The sequence below is a fragment of the Monodon monoceros genome, unplaced genomic scaffold, assembly GCF_005190385.1.
Source record: "Monodon monoceros isolate NGI ecotype Baffin Bay Population unplaced genomic scaffold, NGI_Narwhal_1 Super_Scaffold_18, whole genome shotgun sequence".
NCBI classification, from domain to species: domain Eukaryota; kingdom Metazoa; phylum Chordata; class Mammalia; order Artiodactyla; family Monodontidae; genus Monodon; species Monodon monoceros.
In genome coordinates, this window is record NW_021703774.1 from 36,666,602 (window position 1) to 36,687,587 (window position 20,986).

The following is a 20,986-nucleotide window of genomic DNA, read 5'->3' on the forward strand; positions in this document are numbered from 1 at the left end:
GGAGCCCAGACTGCACCCCAAGGACAGGCTTCCTATCCCACCACCCCCTAGCTGCGGTTGATGCAGGATGGGGGGCCACCTAGCCTGCCTTACGCGGCTTCACTCAGGGAAGGTCTCCCTTATTTGTGAGTCCCATCCCCAAACTCTGGCCTGTCCCTGCTTCTCTCCAACCCGCCACCTGCACCCCGGAGGGGACTCTGGCCTCTTGAAGCAGAAGCACCGCCGTAGTAGCAGGAAGAACGACTGTCATTACACCAGGCCGTCAGCTCATGTTAACTGGGCTCCCAGCCAAGCAAATTCCCTGGCAGGGACCAGAAATTTAATAATATCAGTTCATACTCCTGAGGCATCTTTAATTTGTCAAAACACATTTTATGTCGTTGCCTGACACCCGGAATAAACTTGTAAAATACTATCAGCCCCGTTGGCAGAAGCGAAAAGATGAGGCAAAGAGGAAAACAACTTGCCCAAAGTCCCACAGATTCCCTGAGTCCTGTCCAGGGACCTTCCCACTCCCCAGGTGGCAAGGGAGGAGATCGGGTTCACTTATTCATTCAATCAACATTGGGTGCTTTTCTGGGCCTGGACTTATGCTAAGTGCCAGGGACACAGTGAATAAGACAGACAGCCATCCCTGCCCTCTCGGAGTTTAGGGTCCAGTTGGGAGACAAACATTACACTTGTAGACAGGTGAGCTCAACAACCACAGGCTCCGAGTAGAGCAGTGAAGGTCAGACTCCAGAGGGGAATATGGGGGAGGGGGATGACCAGAGGGGGTGGTCAGAAAAGGCCCCCCGAGGGAGATATTTAAACTCAGACCTGGAGGGCAAGAATCAGCAGCCTTAGAGAGAGCATCCCAGGCAGAGGAACAGCAAGAGCCTCCGAGGCTGGCAAGAGCCTGGTCTGTTCAAACACGGTTTGTGAGCAAAGTGGAGAGGATACAGGCCATACCCAGGAGGTAACAGAGGCCATGGTAAGGAGCTGAGAGTTTATCCCAAGAACAAGGGAAAGCCAGTGAAGGATGTTAGGCATGAGTGGGATGTGACCCCGCTTACACATTTTTCAAAGATGTTTCAGACTGTTCTGCTGAGAACGGGCTATGAAGGAGCAGGAAGGAGGTGGGGGGTCACCTAGAGGCCGTGCAGCCATCCAGGTGACTGATGGGGGCTGGTCCAGGGGCATGGAGACCAGGGAAGGAAGTAGCTGACTGACAAATGAGATGAGGGACGGGGAATGGGGCACTGAGGACAGGCGGAAGTCGAAACATCAGCCCAGGGAAAGGTAAAGACCAGCTCACCTGAGAGGAAGTCTCGGACCTGCTGGATGAGGAGCCGCGTGCGTGTGACGTCTTCCTCCATCTGGGAGCGGCTGGTGCTCACCTGCATTTCCAGGCTCTGAGCATCTGACTGCACCTGCAAGGTGGCTTCCTCGGCTGCCCTGATCTGCTGACACACACTATGGGTCAGCAGTGGTTAAAGCCCCAAGAGGGCCTCTCAGCAGCCCCCGAGGATTCTGGAGGCACCTGCTACCCAAGATCTCCCTAGGAAACTTTTGTAACTAGCTCGGTTTGGCCCCAGAAGAAATGATGTAAAAACACTGGCCTCAAACTCTATCTCTCGCTTGCTGTAGGGCCACGGGAAAGTCACCCGACATCTCTGGGCTTTCGACTCCTGGCTACAGAATGGGAGCTCTGACTTGCTTAGGGGCTCTGTCCCCTCTGCCTCCTCCACCACGGGCCCACCCCACCTCAGCCACACCTACCATCTGCCTGGTCTGCTGGAGCTGGGCGTTGAAGCCCCGCAGCTGCTCGGCCACCTGCCCTGCCGTCCGGAAGGCCCCACCTGCCCTGGGGAGAGCACCCCTGCAGTGGGAGCCACAGGCCGTGCCGTTGTCTCGGGGACACAGCTCCCCAGGGCACGCTCCCGGGGTGCAAGCCATCTCCCTGGGGCCCCCACAGAGCTGTGGAGAGATGGGGGCATCAGAGGGGGTCCCCAAGCCTCCCCAGTGATCACTCCCCTCCCACACCTGGGAAACAAGCGGCCAGACATCTCCACGGCAACTTGGGCGCCAGAAACTTGTTTCCTTGGTAACTGCTGAACACGCTATGTGGGGTCAAGGGTCGGGATGGGCAGGGGTGTGGGAGGTCCACGTGGCCCCAGGGGGGAATGTGGAGCAACAGTCGGTGAGTGACAAGCTGGGGCGGGGGGCCTCTGGAAGTGGGGCTCCATGACAGGAGTCACCTTGTTGGCGGCGGGTGTCAGATCAGGCAAGGAAGCCATCTGCAGCCTCAGGGCCGTGAGCTGGGGGCCGCCGGCCCCTCCTGCTCCTCCCAGCTGCTGCTCCAGCCTCTCCGCCTCTCTCCGGCTGTCCCTGAGCTGCAGCAGCCGGCGGGAGCTATCCGCGACCTGCTGAGCAGCCTGGGATGACCGCTGGTGGGCCGCGGTCAGCATCCGGAAGGCTCCTATGGGAAGAAGAGAGGGGACCAAGCTGGCCCTGGACCCGGAGGCCTGGAGACGGAGATGAAGCCTGGCCCGGCGTGGTGTCTGTGTACCCCTCCTCACCTGAAGGATCGGCACTGCTTATTTTTTCAAACTGCTCCCTCTTGCTCTGATACATAACGAGGAGGCGATTGAAGCTTCTGTCCAGATTCTCCAGGTCTCCCGGGAGGGACAAGGTCTCCTCCTCTAGGGGCAGATCCACCTGCAGGCCCTGGAGAGTCTGCCTGAAGTGGGAGAGAAGCTTCCACTAAAATACAGGAGGGGGGCTTCCTCCCTAGAGCCAGCCATCCCCTCGGAGAAATCGCTACTGAGTCAGGAAAAAGAGACGCCATCAGTAAAAGCCACAGAAGGGAGCCTCCGCAGGCTGGAGAGGATCCTGCTGGGCAAAAGCTAGCACAACCTCCCTCCACCCCTATGCGGGCAGGTCCATAAAAATCTCTCCCTCCTTGGCGTGTGTGACCCTAACAGTCCCGGCTTTCCTCCGCCTCCCCACGTCGGCTTCCACGAGGAGCATCCCCCGAGCCCCTCCTCCTCTGCTGCCTACAGGCGGACATCAGCCACCACCTGTACCCCAGGCTCCCGAGTCTCTCTTCTGCAGCCCACACCTCCCCACAGAGCTCCCGTAGCTGCAGCCCACTGGTGGTCTCCACCTGAAGGGGGTCACCTGCCCTGACCCACCACGGCTGAGCTTCCAGACGTTCCTCCCTCCCAGGGCCTTTGCAGCTCCACCCACCACCATTCCCTCCACCAGCCTCACGTACTCCATGGCCGGGCTTTGCTCAGCACGGACCGTCCTTCTGGAAAGCCCCACCAGGCCTGCACACCCAGCCCACCAACCGCCTGCGGACTCCCTACTCAGTGCTGAGACCAAGGTCAATGGCACACCTAGGTGGCTCAGGCCCTCACAGTCAGCAAGTGCTCAGGGAAAGCAAACTCATAAAAACTTCAGAAGGAAACCTCCCTGAGAAGGCACCTCGGCTGGTAGGAGGAGACCGTGGGTGGGACTGCTCCCATTCCAAAGGCAAACGGAAGTTATTTTTAGAGCCCTGCCTCTCAGATGCCCTCCACAAGGTTGATTAATGCAGAGCTGACTCTCCCACGGGCGGCACCGGGCACTTGAAAGAACTCAGGACTTGGGCTCGTGCCTGTGCTCCCGGTGCCCCGCTCTGCCCCTCGGTGGCCACGTGACTCTATCATGTCACCTATCTGTGCCTGTTTCCTTATCTGCAAAATGCAAGGAATAACACCCACCACGCCAACCTCCCAGGACTGTCGTGACAGTGAAAAGAGAGGCGCCTGTGAGAAGCCTTGGTAGATGGTAAAGGGCTGTAACCGATGTAAGGAAGGACCAGTGTGCCCCTATGTGGACCCACGTGGAATTGTTCTTCTGCCACGTGGCTCGGCAGGGAGAGGGAATGACCTGATGGAGACGATGGCATTGGCCACCTGGGACACCTCCTGCTCCGTGACCGAGGCGCCGCCGAGGATGGCTTGGATCTGCTCCAGCTTGTTCTTTGTGTCCAGCATCCGGGACGCCAGGCCGCGGTCCTCCAGGCCCGGCCCAGGCCACAGGCTGGTGGTGGCATTACGGAGGCCGCTGAGGCGGAGGGCCCGCTCCCGGAGGCCGGCGTCATAGGTCTGGAAGCAGGGGTGGCAGGCCACACACACCGGATAGCGGTCACAGTAGCCTCGCTGGCACTGGTCGCAGCGTGGCCCGGTCGAGCCAGGGCGGCAGAGACAGCGGCCCGAGGCCTTATCGCAGCCTGGTCCCTCCGTTCCCCGGAAGTCACAGTCACAGGCTAAGGGGGGAGAAATGATGGTCAGAGGCCTGGGGGTCAGGAAGATCAGGTGTTTGTGGGGAAAGCCCGAAGAGGAGGTCTGACCTCAGGGTCTTTCACACTTAGAATAAGACAGTCAAGGCCGGAATGAAATCATGGTAATGACAGCAAGCCCTTACATAGCACCTCCGACGTGGCAGGCATTGTTCTGAGCCTCACTCACCAGGCACACGCTAACGCTTCTGACCCTCACCACACACTCTGTGGCAGAGTTAACACGCTCATTTTCCCATTCTCACAGATGAAGCATCTGAGGCAGTGTGCCCCTTGCCCAGAAGAGGAAACTGAGGCCTGAAGAGGGGGAGCAACTCCTCCTGAGGTCACAAAGCTGAGAACAGACTCGGGTCTGCGTGCCCTTGTCACTACTTGTCAAACTGACTCCCCCTCAGGACTCACTTTCTCCATCTATGAAGAGGGAGAGGAGGACGTTTCCTGCAGATGGCTTCTGGGAAATGGTTTCTCAGGGAAGCGGGAAGCAAAGCAGCCCTCCTGTCATGTGCACATAGGGACATGGGGACGGCCTGGTGTCAGCCCCGGGGCAGCGGTGGGGAGCAAGCGCTCCTATGGGTTGCCAGGGCCCACCCCGCGTGGGCCAGTACGGGATGCCCTCCCCCACCACAGACCCACGTGTCCCCACCACGAGCCCACCCGAGCACACCCCCCCCATGTCCTCCGCGTCCCCACTCAGTGAGCACACCTCGGCATCCCATAGCTGCATCTCCGTAGGTCTTGTCAGGACACTGGCGGATGGCTGCAGCGTTGCAGGTCAGGCCACCAAAACCTTCCTGACAGGGGCACTGCCCTGTGAACTGTGCGGGGAGAGACCGGTCAGGGGGCAGAACTCCCCAGTGCACCCCAAAGCAAGGGCTCCCACAAGGACACAAGCTCTGAAGTCAAAGCCCAGGACGGCCCTGCAGAAGGTGTGCGAATGTGGCATTGCCAAAGGCTGAGAGCCACGGACGGAGGGACATTTGGTGGCCTCCCCAGGGGAAGGCGGACAGAAGCAGCCCAGTCTGACTTTGGAAAGACCCAGAAGGGCAGTGCGGAGGGGAGACGGAGGCTGGTGGGCGGGAGCCCTCCCTTGCTGAGGGGCCCATGCTCTACCCCGCCATGTACCTGGTTGCACTGGGGGCTGAGGGAGTTGTGAGGGTCGCAGGCACATGGCTCGCAGCCCCGGCCGCTGGCCAGCTTCCAGTGGTAGCGAGCACACTGGTCACATCTGGGGCCCACCACGTGGGGCAGACACAGGCAGCGTCCACTCTCCTCATCACACGGCATGTCCCGCCGGGCACCCAGGACGCTGCAGTCACAGCCTGCACGGGAGGGAGGGCTGCTGAGCTCGGGGGCCGGGCCACCAAAACCTTACCCCCAGAGGACATGCACCAGGGAGGGGCACAGCTTGGGAAAAGAACGAGGTAGGGCTGTTCCCTCCAGATAACCTGGCTGACTCATAAGGCCACCGCACTTTCCCACCAGTCCCCACACCTGGCTGCTTGGCCACCTGCCTGCCCTCCCTCGGGAGGACTCTGTCCCACCTTCCACCTCAGGCCTGTGCTGTCACCTGCTGGAAGCCAGTGGCAAAGCACCCGGCACGCAGCTCCGTGAGTAGGACCAGTCACAGATCTGGTGGCCCCAGGGGCCTGCCCCACGCCACGGCAGGCTGGGCCCCTTACTCACGGTGGCAGCCCTGCGGGTTGGCATAGGTGAGTCCTGTAAATCCCGGCTTGCACAGGTCACAGCGTTCCCCCTGCACTTGCTCCTTGCATACACACTGCCCGGTCACTGGGTCACAGGGCGCTCCTGGCACTGCCCCATCCGGATCACACTCGCAGGCTGAGAGACAAAGGCAGCCACGGCAGGAGGGACAAAGAAGAAAAGCAGAGAGCACATTCTAGAAGCCAGGCTTCCTGGTTCAAATCCTTGTTCCACCACTTCCTGACTTACAACCTTACCACCTTAGTTGAGTTATTTAATCCCTCTGTGCCTCAGCTTTCTCACCTATAAAATGGGGGTTATTATACAACACTCATAGGCTTCTTATGAGGAATCAATGAGTAAGTGTAAAGCAGATGGAACAGTGCTTGGCACATGTTAAGTACTATAAAAGTTTTGGTTGGCATTATTTACTGAATAGCTACTCTGTGGCCAGCACGGAGCTGGGCACTCTTGCCTGTCACCTTATGTAATCCTCACGATAATCCTGAGAGGTGAGGACGCTTATCCCCATTGCACAGATGAGGAGACTGAGGCTCAGAGATGTTCAAAGAACATACGCAAGGTCACACAGCAAGCAAGTGCTGGAAACAGAAGTCAAACTCAAGACTTTCTCACTCTTTCCATAAATAGATAAATATCAACAGGAAGTGAACCAACTTTCTCCCACCCCAAAACCCAAGCCCCTTTCATGGCTTTCAAAACGAAGACTCTTCCTTCACCTAGGAAGTCTTACCTGATGAACCCCACCCGGATCGGAGTGCTTCTATCTCTTTGCTCTCTCCCATATGAACTCACCGGCCCTTGTGATGTGTTAAGTCACTCCTGGGTGACTTACATGTTCATTTAATAAACATTCCTGGAACATCAATTATTTGTCTGTCGTTGTGCTAGGGCCCAAGGATACAAGAATAACCCCTGCCATGGAGGGGTCCTTAATGTTGGAGGAAGCAGAAAAATAAAGAGCAAACCACACTGACTTGCTTAGAAGGGCACAGCTAAGTTAAAAACAATTGCCCACAAGCCCTGACACACAACCAAGTCTTCACGCGTCCTGAGGGCCTGTATGTCCTTAGGAACATGTGCTCTGTTGAGTCCAGAACAGATGGGGAGTAACAGACATATGATGCCTTGGGTCCCTGGAGCCCCGACTCACGGATGCAGGTCTCCTGAATGGGAGCGCCAGGACGCCGGTTCCGGAAATAGTGCAGGTGACACCGCTCACAGTTCTTGCCCTCAGTGTGGTGTTGGCAGTTGTCACACACACCTCCATGTGCCCCCTGGCTGGCGGTAAACACGGCTGGGTCGAAGTGACATGTCTCTGAGTGTCCGTTGCAGTCACACCCTGCAAAAGGAGATTACTAGCGCTGACATTTGAGCAGCATCGTTGCCGTGTACAAAGCACGTTCCACACTAACTTGCTGGCATCCCCAGCAACTCTGCAAGATGCTCAGGTCTGGGAAACAGGGCAACTGAGGCCCAGGGAGGCTTTTGTAACTTATTTCAGGTTATATAGCCAGTAAGAAAGGAAAATAGAGAACTCGGGCCTCTTGACTCCCAGTGTGGGGACTGACCCAAGAATAATACCCATGTTGAGCCGAAGAGAGAGCCCTTTGAATGGTCCCATGTCAACCCTCCCCCACTGCCACCTGCTGGGTCTCCTGCTGGGTCACTGCCCTTCTCTGGGCTGGGGATCTTTGTTGCCCTCATTTATGCAGGGAAGGGCCCGGCCTCCAGGAATCTAATTCCATGGATTTCAACTCTGGAGGCACATCTGAAGTAGAAAGAATGACAACAGGGAACCATGTATGTCCTACACTGGATAGGCCAGAAGTAGGAGGACCTGTGGTTAGCACAAAAGGCACGTGGCATCAGAAGCATGGACCAAATCGTGGTCCCTCCAGGCCTGGCTGAGGAGAAGGGCCAGGAGAGGTGGGAAGATGCAACTCAAATACTTTCTCAAATACCCTCTCTTTCCCCAAAGAGCAAGGAGAGCTTAAATTACAGAATGCAGTTAGGTTTAGATTTAAATAATAAAGACTAGATTCTCCTTGTGTCCCCGATGGGCCAGCTGCTGCAGGGGAGGTGGGTGATCCCAGGCTCATACTTTGGCATTCATGGGGGTCCTGGTCATCTGCGGGTTTCCAGGGCTTGTTGTTGTAGAAGGGTGCACAGTGTTCACAGTTGGGGCCGGCGGTGTTGTGCTGGCAGACGCAGACCCCATGGACCTAGGAGAGGGGCCATAGGTTACCATGAATAATTATCACAGGAGCGTCCCAGCGATGGACTTGCCCTCTTCGCTCTGTCCCCAGGGTCCAGCTCAGACCTCAGCTCCTCCAGCCTTCACTCAGCTCCTATGACACTCCCAGATGCCGGCTTGTGTGGTCTGTGTGTGGTCTGTGTGTGTGTGTGTGTGTGTGTGTGTGTGTGTGTGTGTGCATGCATGCACACCTGCACTGCTCCTCCATTTAGGTTTTTAAAAGCTCAGCCCTTGCATTTGGCCATCCCCATGCTGCCCAGTCCAAAGCAGCACCTGTAAAGCGCTTAGACAGCCTTATTGGTAAACTGTGATTCTAGAAGCTTGTGGGCCCTCGGGAGATTTACATTCCAACAATCTATGACTGCAGTTGTTTGGCTAATAAGACTGCAATGATGAATTGTTCCTAGACTCATTAAGGTATAAAAATAGAATAGCAACTGCGTGCTAATTGTCTTCCATATTAAGCTCACCACCAGCAGGCTGGCATCTAGGACTTGCATTGTGTTTGCTCCGTCCTCATTCCTTACTCACTTCTAACAGCACAGCTGAGCTGAACTAGCCGCTCCCAGGACAAGCCCTACTTTTCTCCACCTTTTGGCCTGTACTGACGTTTTTCTTCCTGACTAGAAGTCCCCTCACTCTCTTATTCACCAGCAAAATCCTGCCAGCTAGAACGGCATGTCCTTCACCTGGCTTGCCTTGTCTCTCTAATTCCATGGATTTCAACTCTGAATGCACTTCAGAATTATCTGGGGAGCTTTTTAAAACATACCAATGCCCAGGCCCGATTCAATCCAATCTCAGGGAAGAGGCCCAGCCATCGGTACTTTATAAAGTGGTGATTCCATTGTGCAGCCAGATTTGAGAACCGCCGGGGCTGGGCAGGCCGTTGCCCTCCTCTACATGTTCATATGCCGGCAATCCTGCTCAGCCTGTGTTCTGGTCTTTTGTTTGTGGACCCTAATGGATGACACATCTCTGGCACTGGTCTCCCTCTGCCTTCCTCTGTAGCCTAGGGCAAGCACTGGCCCAGAAGTGGAAAGGATAAAGCTGCCCGATGCTCATGTCACCTGTATTTCCCTCAAGGGTCGCTTTACGTGATTTCATCGTGCGCCTCTATCACTGGGGCAAATATCATGGTCCCATCTGTTAACAGAAGAACCAAAACCCCAGAAAAGTGAAATGACAGCTCCCTCTGCTTCTTGGTCCTAGACTCTCTCTCCTCTACTGATGGTTCTCAAGTTTGGTTTCACAGCAAAATCCCCTGGGTTGCTTCTTAAGCTGGAGTTTCTCTCTTCCATGCCTGATGCATCTGACTCAACTGCTCTGGGGTGGACTTAGCATCTGTGTTAGGCTCTGTCCTCTCACCCTGCCCCATATCTCACCTCTACATGGGACTTTACAGTCCCCAAACCAGTGGCTCTATGGCAGGATGTCAGAACCACCCTGGCAGGATGTTAGAATCACCCGGGGCTTTAAATAACAATAATAAAATCAGAGTATATGAAGGTGTGGGTCTGGGTGATGCTTTTTAGCTCCCCGGGAAATTACAATGTGCAGCCAGTGCTGAAAATCAATGCCTTAAGTTCCCCCACGAACACCCATGCTTATACTTCTACTTATATGTATGCTTATACTTACATATACTTCTATGTTACTGAATAAAAATAATTTCAAACCATAAAGCAGGTCCAAAGAAGTGCTGCAAAATCTGACCTTTGAAATGATAATCATTTAGAATCATTTTCACCATTGCTCAAATATTAAGTACTCGAGTCTTAAATTTAGTGCCCTCCCTCCTTTATAGAAGCCAAAGACGTCAGTCTGCCCGGGTCTTGCCCCTCCCCTCTCCTTTCCCCCTCCCTGGGCTGTCACCTGCACAGTGGTGGAGGGGCTGGCAGGGGCTCTGGAATTGGGGTCACAGCGGTCAGCATGGCCGTGACAGAAACAGCTCCCCTGCAGACGCAGCTGGGAAACAGCATAGTAGGCGCTGGGAGGGTGATAGCCCCTCTGGGGCACAGGGGCCAGCCTGGTGAAGTTGACTCTCAAGTTTGTGAACGCCCCCAGCTCTGAGGGGGACAAACAACAAGGAGGGAGGGGTAGAGATGGGAAAATAAAGAACGGGAAGTTAGAGGCAAATAGAGACTCCTAGGGCAGGATGATAAAGAAAGGAATTCTGGTCGCTCCATTCCATCTTCCTCAACCTTCCCACAACAGAAAAGACCCACTTCACCCTGGCTCAGGCCTTTTGAGTCTCTGGGGCCACCACAATACCCCTATGGGCTGAGCAGGGCAAGTGTTCAATCCAACCATGTTGACAGAGGTAGGAAAGACAAGGAAATGTCCATGATCTGGGTTGCAACCATGTTTTGTTCCCCATCCACAGTCCCACAGGCTAGAGGAGTAGCCACACTGACCTTGAATTTTTTGACTTTGAGTTGCTGGGATCCCAGAGGCTAAATCCATAAGGTTAAGTTGGACCTGCAGAGAGAGTGGAAATGGAAGATCTGAGGAAGAGGTGAACTGTGGCCCAAGCTCAGAGGTCCTCCTTTCCATTCAATGCCCTGACCTTCTCATACTAAGGTCTTTCTTACCTGGAGCCTGAGATGACCATGAATGTGAGGTCTGCCAATCACTCTGGGGGAGGGAGATGATCACTGGGCCTTAGATGAGTGTGTGTGTGTGTGTGTGTGTGTGTGTGTGTGTGTACAACCTCTCCTCTCCAGTTGAAAATATAGCTATCCCAAGAATTTCCTGATTTCCTCGGGTCAGAAGTTACAGTAAGATATATAATAGACATATGAGGGTTTAGGGGATACTAATTTTCCAAAGACCCAGGATGAGTGAGAGGGTCCAGAGCCAAGGATACATGGACGTGCTGACCGCCACATTCTAGACAACCCCAATTTCAACTATGCTGTTCTTACTTGATTAAAAAAAAACACTCATTGGATGTGACTTCAGCTGCATATCCCAGGAAGAGTTTTCACATCAACCTCCCACAAATCAGGGGAAAGTCCCGTGTTCTGACGTGTGGTCTGGGGCATGTGGTTACGTGGATCTAGATACGGCAATAACCAAGGAGGAGTTGTTGCAGGGAAGGAAAGAGACACACTGCCTACAGGAAAGGCAGCGCTCCGAGCAGCTCTGAGGGCTCCCCTGAGCCTCAGCCAGAGAAAGGAGACAAAATACAGCCCCCGAGGGTAGGAGCGAGGGAGCAGTGATGAAAGAAATGAAAGGATTTGACCCCAGGTGGGAGGATTCAAGGAGAGAGCTGGGTTGGGTTATGCAATACACTCAGTGTGTTTCTGAAATATCCTTCCTGGGCAGCAAAGCGGATGTGCAGCAAAGACGTGCCCAGAGGGATCATTATTGGGGAGCTCAGGAAAGACAGCAAGGCTCACTGCCTGGGGAAGGGGGTGGTTCTCATAGATTCTCCAAAGCCTGGTGACCATGTAGCGATGGGATGGGAAAGACCTCTCCCCGTGCCTACATTTTCAGGGTCCCCTCTGCCTACCTTGGCCCCATCCAGGCGCCTGTTAGGCCTCTGGGGCAGAGGCTGACACCGAGCATCCTGCCAGCTCTGAGGCTGGCCCCGGCGGACCCGGGGGAAGGCAGACGTGCAGTCGGCAGCTAGGTATTGGTACACCTGCCAGGTCTTGCCGAAGTCCGAGGAGCGCTCGATCAGCATGCCAGCAGGCGTGGGCCCCTGCAGAGACACACACAGGGTTGGGGCCTGAGTGACACCGCAGTGGGGATGCGATCACAGAAAGAGGCTCTTAAAGAGGTGCTGGTGGCCCCTGAGAACCACAGTGAGGAGGGAGAAAGGGGGCTGCATGGGACAAGTGGGCTCAGGGGTACCCGGGTCCAATTTTCCTGACAAACCACCGGCCCCAGCGGGTTTTCCCCAGGGGAGCCGTGGAAAGTGATAGAAGGCAGATCTGCATTCCAGGAGGCATGATCCCTAGCTCAGCCCACCGCCCAGGTGGCCAGGCCAGAAAATTCTCCCACTGCACTTCCCACAGCCAACCATTTTTTATCACCTCTAGCTCCCAATTCTGTCCCTCCTCTTTTTCCTCGCGTGGCCGTGGCCATAGTTCAGGTCCCAGTTGCACTGAGCCTGGGTTCCTACAACAGCTTGGAACTCAAGCCCAGCTTTTGTCCAGGCTCTCCAAGCCACGCTCCCCACTTCACCTACAGGGTTATCTGATCACATCACTCCCTGCATGAGACCCTTCCACGGGTCTGCGCTGGCCTAAAGATAAAATGCAAGCCCCTTAGCATGACATACTGTCATGTCCCTACTTCTTCTCTCAGTGATTTCATCCATTTCTCATGGCTTCAAATGTTGTTTTTATGCTGACAGGTCCGAGCCTGGAACACTTCCTTGGGTTCATAAGCCGACCTCCACACAGAGAAAACTTTCTTTCTAAAATGTAAAGTGAGCCATGACTCCCCTCCCTCCGCTGAAAACCTTCCAGTGGCTTTCCACTATTTTTTTTCCCCCAGCTTTATTGAGATATTATGAACATATCACATATGTAAGTTTAAGGGGTATCAAATGTGATGACTTGATACACATATATATTACAAAATGATTACTGCAATAAGGTTAGCTAACACTTCTATCCGCTTACATAATGACCTTTCTGCGTGTCATTTAACAGCTTTCAGGTGTCTAGTAGAGTATTATTAATTATAGTCACCACACCATACATTAGATCTGTAGAACTTATTCATCTTATAAACCTGGAAGTTTATATCCTTTGATCAGCATCCACCCATTTCCCCCTCCCTCCAGCCCCTGGCAACCACCATCCTTTTCTCTATGTTGATGAGTTCAGCTTTTTAAGATTGTGTATATAAGTGAAGACATGCAGTATTTGTCTTTCTGTCTGTCTCATTTCACTTAGCAGAATGCCCTCAAAGTCCATTCATGTTGTCCCAAGAGGCAGGATTTCCTTCTTTTTTCATGGCTGAATATTCCTGTGTGTGTGTGTGTGTGTGTGTGTCTGTGTGTATCTCTGTGTGTGACATCTTCTTTATCCATTCATCCACTGATTGACACATTGTTTTCATATCTTGGCTATTGTGAATAACATTGCAATGAACACGGGAGTTACAGATATCTCTTTGAAAAAGTGATTCCATTTCCTTCCAATATATACCCAGAAGTAGGATTGCTGGATCATATGGTAGATTTATTTTTTTAACTTTCTGAGGAAACTTCATACTATTTTCCGTAGTGGCTGCACCAATTTACATTCCCTCTAATGGTGCACAAGTATTCTCTTTTCTCCACACCTTCACCAACACTTATCTCATCTTTTTTTCTTTGGCCGCACCATGGGACTTGCAGGATGTTCCCCAACCAGGGACTGAAACCAGGCCACAGCAGTGAAAGCCCAGAAGCCTAACCACTAGGCTACCAGGGAATTCCTTATCTTTTTGATGATGGCTATTCTGACAGGTGTGAAATGACATCTCACTGTGGTTTTGACTTGCATTTCCCTGATGGTTAATGATGTTGAGCATCTGTTCATGTACCTATTGGCCCTTTGTATGTCTTCTTTAGAGAATTACCTATTCAAGTCCTCTGCCCACTATTTTTTTTTAATAGATCTTTACTGGAGTATAATTGCTTCACAATACTGTGTTAGTTTCTATTGTACACCAAAGTGAATCAGCCATATATATACATATGTCCCCATATCCCCTCCCTCTTGAACCTCCCTCCCATCCTCCCTAACCTACCCCTCTAGGTCACCGCAAAGCACCAAGCTGATCTCCCTGTGATATGCGGCTGCTTCCCACGAGCTGTTTTACATTCGGTAGTGTATATATGTCGATGCTACTCTCACTTCGCCCCAGCTTCCTTCCCCCTCCCACCCCGTGTCCTCAAGTCCATTCTCTATGTCTACATCATTATTTCTGCCCTGCAACTAGGTTCATCAATACCATTTTTATTTTATTTTTTTTACATTCCATATATATGCGTTAACATACAGTATTTTTTTTTTCTCTTTCTGACTTACTTCACTCTGTATGACACTCTCCAGGTCCATCCACCTCACTACAAATAACTCCGTTTCATTTCTTTTTATGGCCAAGTAATATTCCATTGTATATATGCGCCACATCTTCTTTATCCATTCATCTGTCGATGGACACTTAGGTTGCTTCCATGTCCTGGCTATTGTAAATAGTGCTGCTATGAACACTGTGGTACATGTCTCTTTTGGAATTATGGTTTTCTCAGGGTATATGCCCAGTAGTGGGATTGCTGGGTCATATGGTAGTTCTATTTTTAGTTTTCTAAGGAACCTCCATACTGTTTTCCATAGTGGCCGTATCAATTTACATTCCCACCAACAGTGCAGGAGGGTTCCCTTTTCACTACACCCTTTGCAGCATTTATTGTTTCTAGATTTTTTGATGATGGCCTTTCTGACCAGCGTGAGGTGATACCTCATTGTAGTTTTGATTTGCATTTCTCTAATGATTAGTGATGTTGAGCATCCTTTCATGTGTTTGTTGGTAATCTGTATATCTTCTTTGGAAAAATGTCTTTTTAGGTCTTCCACCCATTTTTTAATTAGATTGTTTATTTTTTGATATTGAGCACCAAGAGCTGTTTATATATTTTGGAGATTAATCCTTTGTCTGTTGTTTCATTTGCAAATATTTTCTCCCATTCTGAGGGTTGTCTTTTTGTCCTGTTTATGGTCTCCTTTGCTGTGCAAAAGCTTTTAAGTTTAATTAAGTCCTATTTATTTATTTTTGTTTTTATTTCCATTACTCTAGGAGGTGGGTCAAAAAGGATCTTGCTGTAGTTTATGTCAGAGTGTTTTTCCTATGTTTTCCTCTAAGCGTTATATAGTGTCTGGTCTTACATTTAGGTCTTTAATCCATTTGGAGTTTGTTTTTGTGTATGGTGTTAGGTAGTGTTCTAATTTCATTCTTTTACATGTAGCTGTCCAGTTTTCCCAGCACCACTTATTGAAGAGGCTGTCTTTTCTCTATTGTATGTTCTTGCCTCCTTTGTTGTAAATTAGGTGACTATATGTACGTGGGTTTATCTCTGGGCATTCCATCCTGTACCATTGATCTATATTTCTGTTTTTGTACCATACTGTCTTGATTACTGTAGCTTTGTGGTATAGTTTGAAGTTGGGGAGCCTGATTCCTCCAACTCCGTTTTTCTTTCTCAAGATTGCTTTGGCTATTAGGGGTCTTTTGTGTTTCCATACGAACTGTAAGACTTTTTGTTCTAATTCTGTGAAAAATGCCATTGGTAGTTTGATAGGGATTGCACTGAATCTGTAGATTGCTTTGGGTAGTACAGTCATTTTCACAATACTGATTCTTCCAATCCAAGAACATGGTTTATTTCTCCATCTGTTTGTGTCATCTTTGATTTCTTTCATCAGTGTTTTATAGGTTTCTGAGCACAAGTCTTTCACCTCCTTAGGCAGGTTTATTCCTAGATATTTTATTCCTTTTGTTGCAATGGTAAATGGGAGTATTTCCTCAATAGATGTAGAAAAAGCTTTTGACAAAATTCAACACCCATTTATGATAAACACTCTACAGAAAATAGGCACAGAGGGAACCTACCTCAACATAATAAAGGCCATATATGACAAACCCACTGCAAGCATCATACTCAATGGTGACAAGCTGAAAGCATTTCCTCTAAGATCAGGAACAAGACAAGGATGTCAACTCTCACAACTCTTATTCAACATAGTTTTGGAAGTCTTAGCCACAACAATCAGAGAAGAAAAAGAAATAAAGGAATGCAAATTGGAAAAGAAGAAGTAAAACTGTCATTGTTTGCAGATGACATGATACTATATGTAGATAATCTTAAAGATGCCACCAGAAAACTATTAGAACTAATCAATGAATTTGGTAAGGTTGAAGGATACAAAATTTCTGCCCACTATTCTTGAATAAATCTGAACTCCTGACCATGGCTGAAGAGGCTATGCTCTTGGGCTCTGCTCCCTCACCCCGTCTCATGCCACTGTGCACCTCCATCTCCTCAAGCCCTCAGTCACATTCCCTCTTCAGAGCCTTTGTTCATGTTGTTTCTTCTGCTTGGAATACTCCTCCCCCTCGTGGGTTCCTCCGCATCTTTTGTTCTCAGCTTAAATGTCACTTCCTCACAGAGGTCATTTTATACCTATCTAACGTGCATTCTTCTGCCCACACTCTGCCCACCCCACCCCATCATTTCCTATACCAGGATCTCATTTGTTTCCTTCGTAAATGTCACACAATTTCCAATTATTTATTTGTTGGTTTCCTGCTTTTTATTTTCCTCCTACCAGACCAGGGTTTCCCAAACTTGACACTGTTAATATTTGGAGGTGAATAATTCCTTGCCATGGGGTCAGTGCTTGTCATTTTAGGATGCTACGCGGCATCCCTGACCTCTTCTCACTAAATGTCAATAGCATACTGACCCCTGTGACAACCAAAAATTTTTCTATAAACTGCCAACTATCCCCTGCTTGAGAACCACTACAGTAAACCATAGACCCCCTTGTCTATCTGTTTTTTTTTTCTTGGCCACACTGCACGGCTTGCGGGATCTTAGTTCCCCAACCAGAGATTGAACAGGTGCCCGCTGCAGTGGTGCAGTGGAAGCACAGAGTCCTAACCACTGGACCACCAGGGAATTCCCCCACCTTGTCTATCTTGTTCACAGTGTACCCCCAGCATCTAGCACATAGTAGGCAGTTAGTACATCTGTTGAATAAATAGATGAATCTTTCACCTACTTTCCTCCCTCCCCATTTACATCTGTAAACTCATCTCTCATCAGTCTGTAGCCCTCCACATCCCTACCTCTCACTACCGTATACACATTTGCCCCACCAGACCCTACGTGCGTTCCTTTGTCCCCTTCCCCCAATTATATACCTTCTTGCCTCTTGCCTCCTGGCCTTTGCACTTTGCTGTTCTCTTTGCCTGGAATGAACTTACCCTTCACCTGGATATTACTGGCCTAGGAAGTTTCATCTTCCCCCGGGTGTATTCTCTGATCCACTCCCCCAAAGACAGATCAAGCTGGATGTCCCCTTCCTGGGATCTCCAGCATCTCTTCTTACCAACATCAGAGCACACATCCCACTGTCTTGCTACTGGTTCTTTATCTTCCCTACATATACCAAAGCAACTAGAGGATCGTGATCTAGTTTTAGTCATCTTTTATAACAGCATATAATCAGTGTTCAATATGTGTTTAGCAAGAATGGACAAATAAATGAATGGGTGAGTGATGACAAAGCAATGAGACTACCAGTATCCATCCAAATGAATATTTCCCTTAGAAGTTGTCACTGTTAGAGACTGAGCATTTGTTCAAATGGCACTAGAATGTCTCAAAATACTTTTGACCTATTCTTGAGGCAATGTTCTTAGAGCAACTTCCTCAGTCACATAGGATATTAGGAAAAGGAAAAGGAAAAAAAAAAAGTCCTGTCAGTAATGAATGAAAATGTTCCCTCCAAAAGGCACATCTCCAAACGCTAGTCTAAAAGCAGAGTCTGAAAAGTAATAGCACTGAATGAGCAGATTGCTCCAAAAGCACATCTTATATGTGGATGGGCCAGTTCTTGGCTGTTTGTTAAACTCAATCTCATCAGCAAAGTTATTAAAACAGAGTATACCAAGAAAACACAACTGTATAATAAGTGGCCAGGCTTTGTACAATTGGTCTTGGCAGAGCTGAATAAATTAGATGGGCTAAGGGTGGGGGATGCAAAGAGGGAGAGGATATATAAGCACTACACAGCCAAGACAGGGAATGTGGAGGCGCCACTGTTCTCCCAGAAGTGGTACCTCTGCTGTCACCGTGATACAGGCTCAGGGTAAGTGTCACCTCAGCCTGGGGAAGGGAGGCCCACCCAGAATGTGGCACCATCACTTCCAGCCTGGGGAGACAAGGACCCTGTGCTCCCCATGAGTCCACGCCCACATAGCCCAGAGTCCCCCTCTCCTAACCACTACCATGCCCAGGAAGCACACCTTAAAATCCATCATGATGTCTTGAAGCTGGAATTTCCTGTCTAGGTCCAGCTGCAGAGAGACAGGGCTCACATCTGGAAAGACAAAACGTAGAAACTTTAGAGCAGAGGATTTCTACCTTCCCAGGCTCTAGGAAATCAGAAACTCTCTAACCTTGATTTTCCAATTTCCCTCTCAGAGAGGAGTGGTACCAGTATGTTTCTACTTACTATCACCTATTCAAGATCCTATCTCTTCTTGGCCAAACTTCCTTCCCACCATCACTTGATGCCCTTAAAACCTTAAAGAGTTTCAACTCCTCTGCTCAACACAAATCTGTTCCCAAAGCTCAGTTCCATCAGCAAGCCCACTGTGACTAAGTAGAATGAAATTAAGGCATCTCTCTCTCTTCTGACCCTTTCATTAACCTCCAGTAAATTCTTCTACCTACAGCATCTGAAAGACCTCAAATACAAAGAGAGAAGGTTCTGCTTGTCAACCACCCACGTCCCACTACCATAAGAAAGCCCTGGGAACCCCAAAGGGCTCCCAGGCACCCTCCCCATCCTGTGGGAGCCTCCACATGTTTGGGCCCCTGGAGGCTGTGGCAGGTCCTTACCATTCTGTGACTGCCACCAGCGCATGGGGCCCGAGGACGAGACCACATTCTCCACTCGGTGACTGTTGTAATTGTGAGGCAACCTGGAGTCACACTTGCAGCATTTCATCTGCCACTGTGGGACAAAGAGATGCCAGAGACTAAGAGGTAGGGCCAGTGAGAATTCCCCCCTTGTATCCTGAGAGCCCAGAACATTCTCTCCATGGAAACGCTACCCTTGGGGATCCATTGATTTCATTAATACACTTGGAAGGATCAACCTCTCAAAACAAGGCTACTGTTCATCTTTTCATTTAAGTCCTTTGGGTCCCCCCAAACACATAGCTAAGTAAATAGTAAATAGAGGTTGTGATTGGGAAAGTGGTATGAGGTGGTAAAGAAAAAATAATTTTCGTATGTGACATTGCCCCAAAGAGAAATTTGAAAAGGGTGCTAAGAGCAAAAAGAAGAAAGAAAGAGAAGCTCACATTAATTTAACATCTGCTATGTGCTATGTGTAGGCTAGAGAGTTTTATAGCTCATCTCACTTAATTCTGGCAGCCTGGGGAAAGTCAAGTTTCTAAGGATTAGGAAGAGGGGACAGGAAAAAAGAACAAGGGAAAAAACCGAACCCCATGGGCTCCAGAGCAGGGCAGAGATGACCAAGAAGAAGAATACAGCCAGAGAACATGGCCCTTGTTCTTTCAGTTTGTACATATGTGCGCAAATGTGTGCGCACGCGTGCACACTTCACAGAGACACCATGACCTTACCCCAGGTCCCTCATGCAACACACATCAAACCTATTTTCCCTGAGTAACCATGGTCCCAAACCTTGTGCCCAGGAGAAAGAATACTGTTCAGAGGGCTCCCAATTGACCCACATGTAAAAGCAAGGCTTGGACGAGAAGCTCCCTGACCTGTGAGTTCCTTTGGGTAAGGACCAGTGTACCTCCCCACACCTCCTGCCTCTGCGTTCCCCTAAGCCTCCACCCACCAGAACCATGGGAAAGCTCAGGCAGCCTTCTCTGAGGCCTTCTAGCCCCTGAACCTCTGCCCTGTCCAGGGAAGGCACTAAGCTAAGGAAGCCGATGTTCAGAATGAGTGATGTCGGCCGAACTGGTGAAGCTGACAGCTCAGTCCCAGAGGGATTGAGTTAAGAGGCTGAGTCTGTGCCTTGAGTTATAGAAACTCCTCACCCGACACCACTCTCCCCCCTGCGCTGTTGACAAACCCTGGAACAGTGGAGGATGCAGGAGGGGAGTCAGGAGTCCTGGCTCTGTGAGCCTCTGCTTCCCACCCCACTTTCCAGCTCCCACCTCCAATCTGCAAAACAAGAGGATTGTCACCCTTCCTGGTACTTGGAGCTGTCCTCATCATGTCCCAAAGTGCTTTATTAAACAATAATTTTTGGTAAGATACAAATGAACTTACTTACGAAACAGAAACAGACTCAGACATAGAAAACAAATTTATGGTTACCGGAGGGGAAGGGATAAATTAGGAGTTTGGGATTAGCAGATACAAACTACTCTATAAAAACTAGGTAAACAACAAGGTCCTGCTGTACAGCACAGGGAACTATAGTCAATCTCTTGTAATAAACTATAATGGAAAATAATGTGAAAAAGAATTTAAAATGATTATGAAATATAAAAAAACAATATTGGGGGGATGTTCAATGTTCTTATAATGGCTGGCACATATGCCTTATATAAAGCAGCACCCACTGCCCATCCCTTGCCCTGCTACATTTTTCTCCATAGTACTATCCCCACTTGACGTATTGTTCTTTTATTGTCAATTTATTTGCTCACAGTGTTTGTTTACTGTCTGCCTCCCCCTGTTAGAATGTAGACTCCATGAGGGCAGAACTTACTTTCCTTTATGCTGATCCCAGTGCTTAGCAAAGTGCCCAGCACTTAGTAGGCCCTCTATACATACTTTTTGAATGAATAGTAAATGCTCAGTAAAAGCTGCCATTTTCATTTACATTATTACTAGACTCTCCCTTCCTGGGAGTTTAAAAGGAGGGGCGAGGGAGTGAGGAGGTGACAAACAT

At 50.2% G+C, this 20,986-nt stretch overlaps 1 protein-coding gene across 8 annotated transcripts in view; it reads right to left on the minus strand.

The window, feature by feature from the left end:
• LAMB3 (laminin subunit beta 3) overlaps positions 1–20,986 on the minus strand; it is a 67,978-nt gene that overhangs the window by 7,664 nt on the left and 39,328 nt on the right. For all 8 annotated transcript variants that reach the window (XM_029230479.1, XM_029230476.1, XM_029230478.1 and 5 more), the window contains 15 exons: positions 18,946–19,060; positions 18,348–18,421; positions 11,827–12,018; positions 10,727–10,790; positions 10,185–10,378; positions 8,157–8,277; positions 7,206–7,394; positions 6,014–6,169; positions 5,453–5,649; positions 5,034–5,145; positions 3,919–4,297; positions 2,562–2,722; positions 2,241–2,461; positions 1,762–1,959; positions 1,298–1,442 (listed from right to left, as the gene is read on the minus strand). In XM_029230479.1, the coding sequence (XP_029086312.1) occupies positions 1,298–1,442; positions 1,762–1,959; positions 2,241–2,461; positions 2,562–2,722; positions 3,919–4,297; positions 5,034–5,145; positions 5,453–5,649; positions 6,014–6,169; positions 7,206–7,394; positions 8,157–8,277; positions 10,185–10,378; positions 10,727–10,790; positions 11,827–12,018; positions 18,348–18,421; positions 18,946–19,060 (2,518 nt within the window). The remainder of the gene's footprint in view (positions 1–1,297; positions 1,443–1,761; positions 1,960–2,240; positions 2,462–2,561; positions 2,723–3,918; positions 4,298–5,033; positions 5,146–5,452; positions 5,650–6,013; positions 6,170–7,205; positions 7,395–8,156; positions 8,278–10,184; positions 10,379–10,726; positions 10,791–11,826; positions 12,019–18,347; positions 18,422–18,945; positions 19,061–20,986) is intronic.